The 12,945-nt window shown below is 40.6% G+C and overlaps 1 protein-coding gene across 7 annotated transcripts in view; it reads right to left on the reverse strand.

Annotated features, from left to right (window-relative positions):
• Positions 1 to 2,476: 2,476 nt before the first annotated feature.
• Positions 2,477 to 12,945, reverse strand: part of LOC131468100 (ETS-related transcription factor Elf-1-like) — a 14,489-nt gene continuing 4,020 nt past the window's right edge. For 4 of the 7 annotated variants that reach the window (XM_058642033.1, XM_058641987.1, XM_058642024.1 and 1 more), the window contains 7 exons: positions 12,731 to 12,945; positions 12,425 to 12,551; positions 7,939 to 8,046; positions 7,610 to 7,765; positions 7,442 to 7,516; positions 6,575 to 6,770; positions 2,477 to 5,586 (listed from right to left, as the gene is read on the reverse strand). The exon at positions 12,731 to 12,945 is cut by the window's right edge. In XM_058642033.1, the coding sequence (XP_058498016.1) occupies positions 4,956 to 5,586; positions 6,575 to 6,770; positions 7,442 to 7,516; positions 7,610 to 7,765; positions 7,939 to 8,046; positions 12,425 to 12,551; positions 12,731 to 12,790 (1,353 nt within the window). In that variant the 5' untranslated portion in view covers positions 12,791 to 12,945 and the 3' untranslated portion in view covers positions 2,477 to 4,955. Of the gene's footprint in view, positions 5,587 to 6,574; positions 6,771 to 7,441; positions 7,517 to 7,609; positions 7,766 to 7,938; positions 8,047 to 10,662; positions 10,804 to 12,424; positions 12,552 to 12,730 lie in introns of those variants that run through there. The other 3 variants (XM_058642005.1, XM_058642014.1, XM_058642040.1) reach the window with 3 other exon arrangements.

Below are 12,945 nucleotides of genomic sequence, written 5' to 3' on the forward strand. Positions count from 1 at the left end.
TCATAATCACTTAATCACAACGATGGACCTCATTGGGGAGCTTGAGTCAACCATAAATGGCATAGAGAGGAGTGACAAGCCGGACGATCTCCAGACGTTTGTGGAGGCCTTGCTGGAAGACACATTCAACCCTCAGCCTTCACCTCCCCTCACTTTGCCGGAGCATTGGTATTATTTCCAGCCTCCAGCCTCATTTTCCCCTCCCAATAGTGCGTGGTTTGAACCGCACCCTCTGCCTTCCCTTTTTCCACCCACTGTCCTACCTGAGCCATGGAGTTATCCCTGCCCCACACCTCCTCCTCCCACTGTCCTACCTGAGCCATGGAATTATCCCCAGCCCACACCTCCGCCTCCCACTGTCCTACCTGAGCCATGGAGTTATCCCCAGCCCACACCTCCGCCTCCCACTGTCCTACCTAAACCATGGCGTTATCCCCACCCCACACCTCCTCCTACCACTGTCCTACCTGAGCCATGGAACTATCCCCAGCCCCCACCTCCTCCTACAACTGTCTTACCTGAGCCATGGAGTTATCCCCACCCCACACCTCCTCCTCCCACTGTCCTACCTGAGCCATGGAGTTATCCCCACCCCACACCTCCTCCTCCCACTGCCCTACCTGTGCCATGTAGTTTCCTCCACCCTGTGTCTTCTCCACCCTCTGTCACGCTTGAGCCTCAGGTTTGTCCTCTGAATGTGCAAACGGTTTCGATGCCTGACAACATATGGGAGAACATGGTTCCAGTGGGAGTGGTGAATGAAGAGGTGGTGTATGGCCTTCCACCACTGGCCTTCCCCACTGTCTTCTCTGCGGCTCCTCCGCTGAAACGCCCCAGAAAGAAACGTCAAAGGCAGCAGGCCAATAAGCAGCCTTACATTAAAAAGCCACCAAATGCCTTCATGCTCTTCTTAAAGGAGCAAAGGCCAAAAGTTGTTGCCGAGCTGAGAATCACAAACAATGCGGAGATCAACACTGAGCTTGGACTTTGGTGGAGGTCAATGTCACAGTTGGAAAAAGACAGATACTTTGATGCAGCTGAGGAAATGAAGCGTTTCCATGAGCAGCAGTTCCCTGAGTGGTCAACCAGAGACAATTACGGGAAAAAGAGAAAGAGGATTAGGAGGAAGGCTCTGGGGGAAGGATCTGATGATAGACCCTCTGCAACTTTAGAACCTTACCTGTATCATCTGCAATGACAAGGCTTTTGAATTAAAGTGTTGTGCCTTTGTATTTTTTGATATATACCAAACAAATCTCAAGCCTGTGACATTTTTCTCTCTGTTAATTCATATGTCCTACGATAATCACGCTCAAACTAGTTTGCTCATTTACAGAACATGCAAATCTCCTAGATGGACCAAATTCAACATGGCCGACTTCCTGTTGAGTTGAGGCCATGGTCCCAATTTACTTTTTTGTTCGTCTTAGGCTATAACAAGTTCCCACCAAGTTTGGAGAAATTTGGTACAACTTAATTTTGGTTCGCTCAATCCATGTTTTGCCTTGGGGTTACTATGACAATATTGCATTTTCGCCACACCTGACTCTTGAGCCAATGTGCCAAATGCCGTTACAGCCTCTGGCGTTTGTGCTCGGGCCCTAACTAGTGACTTCCACCTGCCTAAAGACAGTCGTGCCAATGGAGAGAGGAAACACAAGGCAATGTTTCATTCACGCGATGCCCGAGATGCTTGAACTGCTCTTTGATCTTATTCAAAAACAGAAATGTGACCACTTGTTCTATTGGGATCAAATTACTGTCAAAAAAAGAAAACAGTGAAAGTACAGCACTTCTGAAAAGAAGGTGATTGGGGCACTTTCAAACAAAAGAGGAATAAACCAGTTGCAGTTCTTCTTGCCCCTGGTATTTTCTCCTGTTGCATTCCAATTGCTGAATTTTTCTTTTCAAACCATTGCCCTGTCAGCTGGGATTGGCACCAGCACCCCCCATGACCATCATGTGGAGGATACAGCGGTAGAGAATGAATGATTGAAAATACTTGACTTCTTTCATTATTATCACTCTTTCAGTTGTCAGCAAAAAAGTCTCTTATTAGATTCCTCTGTAAGAACTGTTAATATGTTGAAATTATTAAAAAGTAAATAAAAATGAATGTATGTTACATTTGAATCCTTGTCAAATTAGTTCCCACAATGTCGATTAAGCCTATAATAACAAAAATAATATAATAATGGTTATTGAAATTACTCTTTAGAGTATCCTCAATTTTATATTGCCTTAATTTTTTCTCCTTATGCTCCACACCTTTACAATTGCAAAACATTTCCCCCATTACAGAACAAATCTCAATATGCAGGGTCACACCTGACTACAGTTGTCAAACAAACTATTTCTGACATGCATTGCAATGGAATCGAAAAATAGCAAGAAACTGACACTAAAATCTTATGAAGAGGTATAAGTACTCTGATGCTGGGAGAATGGTGGTTGAATGAATAAATTCCACAGAGAGTGATGGAATTAGGTTTATTTCATATAATAGATCATTATCTTATTCAACACCTCAGGATTGCATGAAAGCAAACACGAAAAGAAAAGAAAAACAACAGAAACTCCACCTCTCCCTCTTCAAGTTCACAAACTCATTTCAGTAAAACTTAAAATATGAAGGCACCTCCAGATAAAGCAAAGTGAGAGGGATTTCAAAATAAAAGCTTTACTAAGGAATGGATTGAAAACAGTTTTGCATAGGGGAATTTCCTTTGGAAAAAAAGGCACAATTCTAAACATTCTCTACCAAAGTTTAGCCTCACAGAACACAGCTGACATCTCACATGTCGTTTTCATGTGAAGTTAAACTTTCAAGGATTTGTGAGGCTAAATAAGATCAACTGAAGCCAAAAATGCTAAACTTTGCATTTCCTCTTTATAAAAGAATAGCCGTTAATAATTTGTATAACTAATTTGCATAGCGTACAGGATCTGTGCAGCAAAACAAACGTATGCAAACCTGAGGGAGAAAATGGCAATAAGGCACAAAATCAAGCATATTCACAAAGATACAGTATCTAACACACAATACACAAAAATATGCCTTAGAAGTCCACATGAGCACTTATATGTTGTACTGTATGTGCTGTTACTAAACAGAATATACACACTACAGGAGGCACTGTAGCGAAGTAAAAGTCATAGATTGTCAACAGAAGGCAGGTCCACTATAAACAGCAGCAGTGCTAAAATTCCTATTCTAGACATATCACAGTGATCCCTTGTTTTTTCAACAATACAAACACAATTCAGTAATCTTTTTTTTTTTAAAAACAAAACAATATTGATATACAATAATATGGAATGTTTTTCCCTCAACAACCTCATGATTACCAGGAAAAGTGGAAGCAGGGGCAGGAGGGTCTAAGATCTTCAGGCACTTAAGAGAAGAAACATACAGCAGGGGTAAACTTTAGTGCATTGAGGAAGAAGAATGACTGAGCATGTGATAGTTAAAAAAAAAAAAAAAAAAGTAAGAATAGAGAAAGATTAAGGCATAATAGGACACGGTGTGCTGATTAGGTAATTAGCTCCAGGGCGATGGAGCCCACGTGCAAGCAGCGGGTGTATCTGCAGAAGGTGTGGGTAGGCGGTGGATTCCAGTGCATGTCCGTCTTTGGTGTTGTGCACAGTTAACACATAGAGAGAATTATAGACGGCCGAGATAAACAACAGGAAATTAAGGCTGGTTTCGCAGTGGATGCGTGTGCATCGTGTGGCCGCAGCGATGCCGATTTGCTACTTCTCGAGCGAGTCTGTTCTGCATTTGTCAGTCGCGTTTCTCCTGCTCACCTGCCACAGAGCTGCTGTGGAGCACCTGCTATGTTATATGCCTTTGAAAAAAAAATATATCATAAAACAACCTTTAAATACTCTAAATACTCCTTAAGTAAATACCAGGACTCTTCATAAGAGGCTGCACATCCATTGGTGCTGCAAATATTTCACAATAAAGCAAATCAGGGGAATGAAATACTAGAGTGCTTTTGCTGTACTATGAAATAAGAACAGGACATGCTGTATTTGTGACATATGCGACAAATATAGATGCTGAAACTGAAGAAAAAATATTTTCACTGTGTTCTTGTTGTGACATGAACGCAGCTTCCTTTACAAAAAATAGGTGAGAGGTCTACTCCCAAAAAGAGCCACATTGCTCACTTCAAACCAAGGGTGTTGTGAAATCTTGTAAATGTGTGGCTAAATGAAATGAGAGACTTGCTGCAGCCATAATGTGCTGCACATGTATCCACAGTGAATATGGGCTAAGGCTACATCCATACTGTTGTGTTTTTATTTAAAGAAGAAATCTGCATCCATCCAGGTTCACTGGGCATGCGTATGCCAGTGTAAACAGGAAGTCAGCCTCTGCAGTTGTTTGCTTCAGAAAGTATTATACTATACTAATGAGAATGAACAAACAATCAAGTAAAAGGTAATAAAAATGACTGATGACTAGATGAAACTAAAACTGACAGTATGCTTTTCTTTTTTAGCTGATAGTTAAGTTTTTGCCCATTTATACTAAAATGCAACCCTTAGTTTGCAGTGTTTTTATTTCTCCATTTTTGGGGCACTGAAACGACGGGGTAATTAAGAGAAGTGTATCTGTAGCAGAATTGACGTGTTTTAAGATGGAAAAGGAGTAGCCTGGATGTAGCCTTAACCAAACTGCTGAATGTTGTGAGATTGTGGCTCATGCACAATTTCCTCTCAACTCAAATGTCAGTAAGGAAGGATTTAGAATTACCTTTGTTAGAGCTGCATTTAAAAAAAAAATATATATATCCTGAATAAATAACTTCTCTTTTAGACACTTTTGAAATGTAGGCCCTTGTGTGGAGTCAATGCCACAGCAAAGTGCAGCTCTGTGACTGGTCCTGAGTGAGTGGAGTGTATGTGCGTGTGTGTGTGTGTGTTTGGTGATGAACAGCTCTGTTCTACTGGTCAGAGGTGGTGAGAGGAACCAGCTGAGGAGTCTCTCCTTGAGAGGATTTATGACCTTGGTGTGAATCTTTATCGTGAGCCTTGGGTGAACTCTCTCTGTCTTGAATCATCACGGCAGCGGCCTGCTGCTCATACAGGCTCCCCAGCAACTGAGCTGTTTTAAAGACCGAAGCGTGACCCGAAGGCTGCAGGGACTGGACTTTCTCAAGGTTCTGGAGGGTCCGCAGCATCTCAGCGGACACAATTGGTAAGTGCTTCTCCTGAATGAGGCTGGTACTGGCAGATCGCAGGACAGTGTCACGCTGGCCTGGAGGCCTGGTGGCCAGCCTGGTCCGCTGGTTGACTGGGGTTTGGACGGCACTAATGGATGACATCTTCTTTTGTGGTGGGTGGGAAATTTCCTCCTCCACTGATTGGTCACTCGAAGATATTGTGCAGTCGTCCGAGTCATCACTCACAGCGTCTTCATTGCCGCTGTTGTTGTTGTTGTGGTCATCTTCATCTTCTTCTTCTTTGGTGCCATCCCCATCTGTGATATAAACCATGTCTTTAGGCAGAGAGGTGAACTGGTAGACGAGACGCTGGCCTTCCACCTTATTCAGGATCCCCCTCTGGTAGTAGTACCTACATGGAAACAAAGATCCCATATTAACATACAACATATTTAAATAACTAGAATTACATAACCAAATTATCCAGGCCCTGTTTCCAAATTTAAGATTGTGAAATTTTGACAAGCTTAAAACTGCAGTGAGTAACCTGATTTCTGTTGATGTTATTATGCTGCCTCTGTTTGGTCTTTGAGAACAGAAACAATGCAACAGTATTGGTATGTTGAGTCATCTATCTGAAAACAGACTGTCAAGCAATACTATCAGACCTGACTGAGGGAGCATTTGTGTATACAGTGGCAGCACAGTGGCATTTTTTTGAGCAGCAGAATTCACTTCTGGAACCTTTTGTAGGCCCTTCTTTGTTTGTAGTCACACTTAAACTACTACTTAAACTTAAACTTAAACATACTTAAACTTGTTTGAGGTACTGCTGCTGTTGCCTCCATTTGTCTTGACATTAAACCGATCACTTCCTCTGTGCTGTATGGCAATGTCATAGAGTGTTGCAAGTTTTAAACAAACTGCTATTCTGAGAGACAGAGAGTGAGTTGTGTGGAGCTGATAAGGTTAATCAGCATTGTGTAACTGTTTGACAACAGCCCGAATGTAATCAACATTTGCTTATTTAAAAGTGGCACACTTTAGTTTTCAGAAAAAGTAGTATAAGGTGTAGCTGCGGGCATCTTTTAAAGCTGTAAAACTTACGAGAGGGACATAAAAGCTAAATGTCTCTGTACTTCTTTTGTTGCTCTCCACTTAAACTGACTTAAAAAAAAATTAAACTGTAAGAGCTGCTTTGTGAAACTCACATAATACACACATAGAAATGCTCATATAAAATGCTCTTTCTTCTTCTTCTAATAGTTTCCAGCAGGCTGTGCACTGAGAGGTGTAATGCTGTCGTCCACAGTTTAACATCTAAACTGATCATAATGGAATGGGTCTGTTTTCAGCATCATCACCATCAATTAAGGATAAGAATGTTCAGTGTTATGCACCTGAGTGCTCTGCCCATTGTCTCATAATTCATATCTGGCTTGTTTTTGTGTTTGCCCCAGAGTCTCGCCACTGCTTTCGAGTTGACCAGCTTGAAGATGCCTGCATCGGGATTCGTCCACTTGATGTAGCGGGGGCAGACCTGCCGATCCTGCAGCAACTCCATGAGGAACTGCCACAGGTACAGTGTGTTTCCCCCTAAAACACAAACACAGGAAACACAGAAACGCAAAGACAAAGAAACCACACGGAAAGTTACTTTTATGAAAGCGGTGCTGTAAAAATGACTGCTCAGTCCCCTGTGATCCATTATTTAACAGTGTTGTTGTGCAGACATTTAGTGACTTTTACATTAATGGTTCTTGTATCATAATTTAGAAATGACAGCACATTCATACAGATGCAACTATTGTTTCCAAAATCAATGAAATATTAACTACATTATTCAAATAATCATTTTGTCCACTAAATTTGAAGAAATGTAAAAGTATGCATACAATCCTGTCATTTCAGAGGCTGAAACATTTGAATGTTATGTATTATTTCTTGATAACTTAAAGGATTACTCGATGACCAACTTTTCTTTAAATTAAATATTCATCTTTGCCACTTTGCCATGTTATCTTAAATTGTGTTCATTCATGGTGACCTGTAGTTCATACATACTATGGTATTATTCTCCTTCATTTTTAAGTGCATAAGTGATCAAAATGAATTCCAGCCTCCTTTTGCTTGAGACACTGAATAAGACTTACAATGATGTTTTTCCTCTGTGCCTAAAGTATCAATGCAGCCTGTTTGGCATGTAATGTCAACATGTTACAGCTACATGTAAGTATAAAGTGCATGTGTAAAATTTGTGACAATACCTTTGTTGTATTTGTCTTTTTTCACTTTAATTTCTGGTGTGGGAGACTCTGCCCTTCGAAGTCGAGGTTTTCGACCTAAATAGATAAAGAATACATTTTATTTTTTAAATGATTTAACATGATCACACAAGCTAAAGCCAGTGAATACATAAACAAAAAGGGACCGACTTCTCTTTTTGGATTGCAGCTGTGAGGCAGGCTTCTTTGTGTGCAACAAGTGCCATTGTGACTGATCAACAGGTCCCACAATCCCGTCTGCTGACACAGTCACCTGGGTAACGGGAGCAGTGATGACATCACCCAGTGATGGTAGGAAGGTCTGGGCTGCAGGGGGGAGTGAACAGATTTAATGAGAGAGAGCAGCACTGTAACCAACATGTCTAAAAATAACAACCCATAGTCAAACATGTCCTTATCAAAAAGAGGAGGGGGCGATGAGACATCTTCTCTCTGTTAGTGTGCAGTGTGAACACAGGTGTGTTTGTGTGCGCACTTACAGTAATGTTGCTCTATCGAGAGGCCGTCAGGGCAGTCCATGTTAAGAAGCGAGTCTGCAGCAACGAGCGTCTCCATGGTCTCTTCTTCTCCACTTTCACACAGCTCCACTACAGATCACAGACAAAAACACTTCAGTGAGCAGAATTATTAAATTAAATTATTCAACACTGAAGACGAGGCCTGATATTAAGTTCGAGTTATGAAGCCTATTATTGTCTCTAATTGGCAATACTGACAGTTTTTGTTTTGCTGACATCCATAACAAGATGAAGAAAGGGAAAAAACAAATGGAAAAAAAGGAATCTAATTAGTGGTGCTAAAAGTAAAAGAATATTGTAGAATCTAATTTGCAATTTTTGTTGGGTATAGTAATTAGCACACAATAATTTTGTCGAATCGTTTTGTGTTTGTTGTGAACCATCACCAGTAGAAAAGTCAATTTAATTGTAATTTCGGAGTCTGTTAATAGTCACTAGAAACTAAAAGGACCTTGGGGTGCACGTCTTCCTTATTACTCAGGCAAGTGAAGGAGCAGAGCCACACAGTGCTTTTGGCCTCACTCTCTCTTTTTCAGTTTCTTCTCTTTTGCTTCTCTTTTAATTCTGATATTTTTGTAAATTGTTTGTGTTGGACTTAGTAAACAGTTAAAGTTTGCCAATAGTCCTGTGGATTATTTTTGTAGATTGTTACAAGAGGAGATGCAGAGTGTCAGACTGAGGCTTCATTCAATGGAAACTTAATGTTACATAACAAATATATATCCCACTACTGTGGATGAAGAGAACACAGTCACAGCAAGGAAAACACGAAAAATAAATGACAATATGATAATGGCAGAATTCCTTTAAGGTGCTTCAGTTTCAGGCCTGCTCACTGGAACTTCATGTTAATGTTACGAGTGGTCCTACAGTGCTATACATGTCAAAATACCTGCTAATAATAACAGGGTTACGTTTCTCCCTGTGCCAATCTGCGGAGGTCATAGTTTTTTCTGTAGTGAAATTAACATAATAGTTTGCCTGCTCATGTTGCAGCAGATGTAGCTATACATTTACTTAATTGAGCAAAGTAAAGAAACGTAAATAAATAATAGTTGTAGAGGGTGCTAGCATGGAGGTCAAGATAGTAGCGGCCTATTTAGCCTACTGTTGTAGTCAGTTATATCGGCAGATCTTGGTGTGTTTGTCGATATCCGATAATACATTTAAAAAGCCAATATCTGCCGATACCAATATAGTAACATCATGCATCACTAGTTCAAGTGTCTATGAGTGGATATCAAGTGTTTCATTTATTGTCTCCATCTTGAACGTGTGATTCAGCTGTAATGACGACCAAACTGCTGACGTCAGGGGATACTGAGCCAGCTCAGACATTATTCATTTTTACAGCATGGCAGACAAACACTCAAATGTGTGGGCTCACATTCCTAAATTTTGCAAAAACGGAATTAAACTTCTTTCGCAGTTTTAAAAATCTGGTTGTGCGTAAACAGGGTAACACTGGCAACCCAATGGGGCACTTTCAAATACAACTGTCTATAAATGTGAGACAGCAGATTTGATTGATTTAGCAAAGCTAACATTTCTGCTGCTGCTAATGGTACTGCAGTGTCCTTGGTGCAGCCTCCCGGCCACAGATGCTTATAGAAGGCTGATGAGAACACTTGTTATAGTTACATGCGTAGCTGCGTACACAAGAAACAGTTGGAATCACTCTTAAGTGTGTGAGGGTCAGAAACCCAAACCCACTGACCCAACCTCAGCCATTGTCAAACAGTACCGACTACCGACCCAACTGCAAACACATGTTGCCAACAGCCAATGAAAAAGAGTAGGTGGGACATGGGAAATAGCATCAGAAGACAGGAAGTAGAAGGAATATCAAAACAACTATGGCGATATTTGTTTTTACCATCGCTCTCATAGACATGGTCGCTCTCGTGAGAGTGTGAGTGTTCAGTTGGTTTGACAAATCCTGTAGTCTGTGATAGCTCATCATGTGCAGTCTATCAGTCGTCATAAAATGATCTGCTGTAATCAATCAGTTGGTGTGAACTCCAAGTCTTTTCAAAATCGGTAACGACTGTGAAAGTTGAGTAGTGTGTCCCCAGCTTTAAAGTGGGGCCCCTGACAGTTTGCCTACCCTGTTGCCACGCCCCTCGCTGAAGTGTCTCTTAACTGACCCAAATATATGATCGAGCAAAAAAATAGTACCAATTTCTCCTTTACACAAAACAAACTTTAATATTATTTCACTTAATAAGCTAATAAGTGCACTTTGAGAGAGTCAGTGCTGATTTCTGTCTTGGCTTTATCCTCTATAAGAAGCAACACTGGCAGCTATAAACTCCTTTTTATAACACACATATTGGTGCGAAGCATAATGTGAGTGTATTGGTTGTGTGTGTGTGTGTGTGTGCAGACTGTGGAGCGACAAGCTAATAAGCATGCTAGCTAACAGCTGTTAGCACTGTGACACTTCAGCGTCGCTGAGGAAACATGTAGACACAAGTAGAAACATGTCAAAACGACATTTACAGAGGAACGGCAGGTGGTTTACACTCTCAAAGAGTAAATAGTTTCTCTGTACGCAAGTGCTACTGCTGCTGCTGCTGTTACTGTTAGCTCGCCGAGCCTCGCCATGCCCAACATTCAGCTGCTCCTTACAACCACAGCAATATCGAGGAAAACACAACAATATGATTAAGTTACAGAACTTACTTTTAACTCCAGCACAGGCGAGGAACACGTTACAGCATGAACTCTGTAGTCTCAAATGACCTCGTCTACATCGTGATAAGTCTCACTGGCTGTCTCACTCCCAGGCACAAACTAGTAGGTATGTTTTGGTTCACTTCCTGAATTTTTCCTGAGGGTGGTCCATGTGCGAGAGTAGCGGCATGCGCATGCGCAGCTCCAGGCTGCCTTTATAGTGGTATAACTATAAAATTAGTATTATTGGAAAAAAGGTCCAGTGAGTAAAATTCAGCAGCATTTCTGGCATACATTGAATTAACTACCCATAGGTAGTTAGAATAGAATAGAATAGAAATACTTTCTTTAATTATTATACTATTAAATACTGTACAATTATTGAAAAATAAAAATAGTTTAGTTGTCAAAGGTTTGTACCTGATATACTGAACAGTACATAGGCTATATGACCCACACACTTTAACAGTTGGGTACAAGATGCAGTTTTGCTATTTTTCAATAATATTTCTATGTTTGTAACTTTCTATTCAACAAATATGATTTTTATTTACCATTTCACCTTTACATCTCACCCAATTCAATTTTGGATAGTAATTGAATGACAGACAGATGGAGAGGAATTGACAGCAGGACTTTCTTTTCTTTTCATTTATCTCTCATACAAATCTTCATGAGTGGAATGATCTGTAATTTTTCTGTCATGGTTTTTTGCACTGACTTGATTATCAAAAATAAAGAGCAAAGTGTGTTCCTTATCTGTTCAATATTGTCTTTCAAATATGTAACGGTTGGCAACCGTAATAGGCAAGGGTCTGGCTTTACAGAAGGCACCATCTTGCACCGAGAATGTTTCTACAGCAGCACAAACAGACATGCGACTGGAGTTTTGAAGCAGCAGCTTACGACGCAGACAAAGAATGGCTTTGTCCACATACAACAGATGCATGGAGTAACAAAGTGGAAGAAAGGAGAAGAGTTGTGAAAAGTGTGTTTATGTGAAGGCCTCCATAGTTCCCTGACACACACGTGGTAAAGGACGGGGTAAGAGAAGAGTCCTCTGTTTGGTGAACTCTGCAATAGGTGTCACACACTGGACACATTTATGAGAGTTTATTTGAAGAAATTTAATATATTACTATTAGTTTATAGTTTGTAAAATAAAAACAGTTTAATGTTTGTAGCCTTACAATAAGCCTTGTAAATATACTTAAGGCAAAGGCCTTGTTTTACGGAGGTTACCATGTTTCTACAGCAGCCCAAAAAAAAAACCTATAACATTTATGATACGTGAAAGCCACCGTATTTTTTCTGACGTGCTTGGGAAAAGGACAAGTGGGCGGCTTCACTGTTAGATCTTACTATATGTTATACACTGAAGAACTTGAACTTGCCATGTTTCTTTTTTAAACCTCTTCTTGAACCATTCAATTATTCCCTATTAATTCATCTAATTATATCCCTTATACAGTAAGCACCACATGTGTTGAATGTTTGCCGTAATCCTTTTCTAGCGCTTGTTTTGCGTGTTCTCACATTGCTAATTGAAGTAATTGTAATCTGTAATATGTAAATACTGTATGTGTACACTTATATAACGTTTTTTTTTAGATATATAGAGAAGAGAGAGAGAACAGAGGTCAAACTGAAGCTGAAGAAGCACCAGCAGGTGAGCTACAGTAATGAAATGTGAATGTGACAGGTGAAGAAAGGTTAGATGACTGTGTGTGTGTGTGTGTGTGCGCGCGTGCACACGTATGGATGTACTAACCTTTGAGCATCTGCTGGTGATCCTCCACGGTCAGTGACTGTTCACACGCCAGACCGGCATATGAGAGCAGGTGTGGATCGGGAACCTGCTCCACAATCACTGCAGGGTAATCTGAGTAGATCCCTAACTACAACACACACACACAGAAAGAGAGAGGTTGGATGAGATTACACCTAATTACACTTTTTTAAAAAAAATCAGTTTCGTCAGAAATGTACCTGCGTTGTTCTGCGTTTTAACACAAATGTGTAATCAGAATAGATTAAATTACAATTTATTCTCCATGCAAAGACATAAATGACTCACCTGTGACATGTTGACATGGTCACTGGCAAAGTCAAAGATGAGCTCTGACTGCTGTAGCATGGCTGAATATTCCAGACACACACTGATGAGGCACAAGTCTATATGGACACAAACGGCATCACAGCTTTCCTCTGAAGACAGTCAACACCTGAGCAGGTCTGTTGTAGTTCCTGTGTCCAGTGTTTCTAGAGAATGTACCGTTAGTGTGCATCTAC

Source organism: Solea solea, chromosome 1 (assembly GCF_958295425.1).
Source record: "Solea solea chromosome 1, fSolSol10.1, whole genome shotgun sequence".
NCBI classification, from domain to species: domain Eukaryota; kingdom Metazoa; phylum Chordata; class Actinopteri; order Pleuronectiformes; family Soleidae; genus Solea; species Solea solea.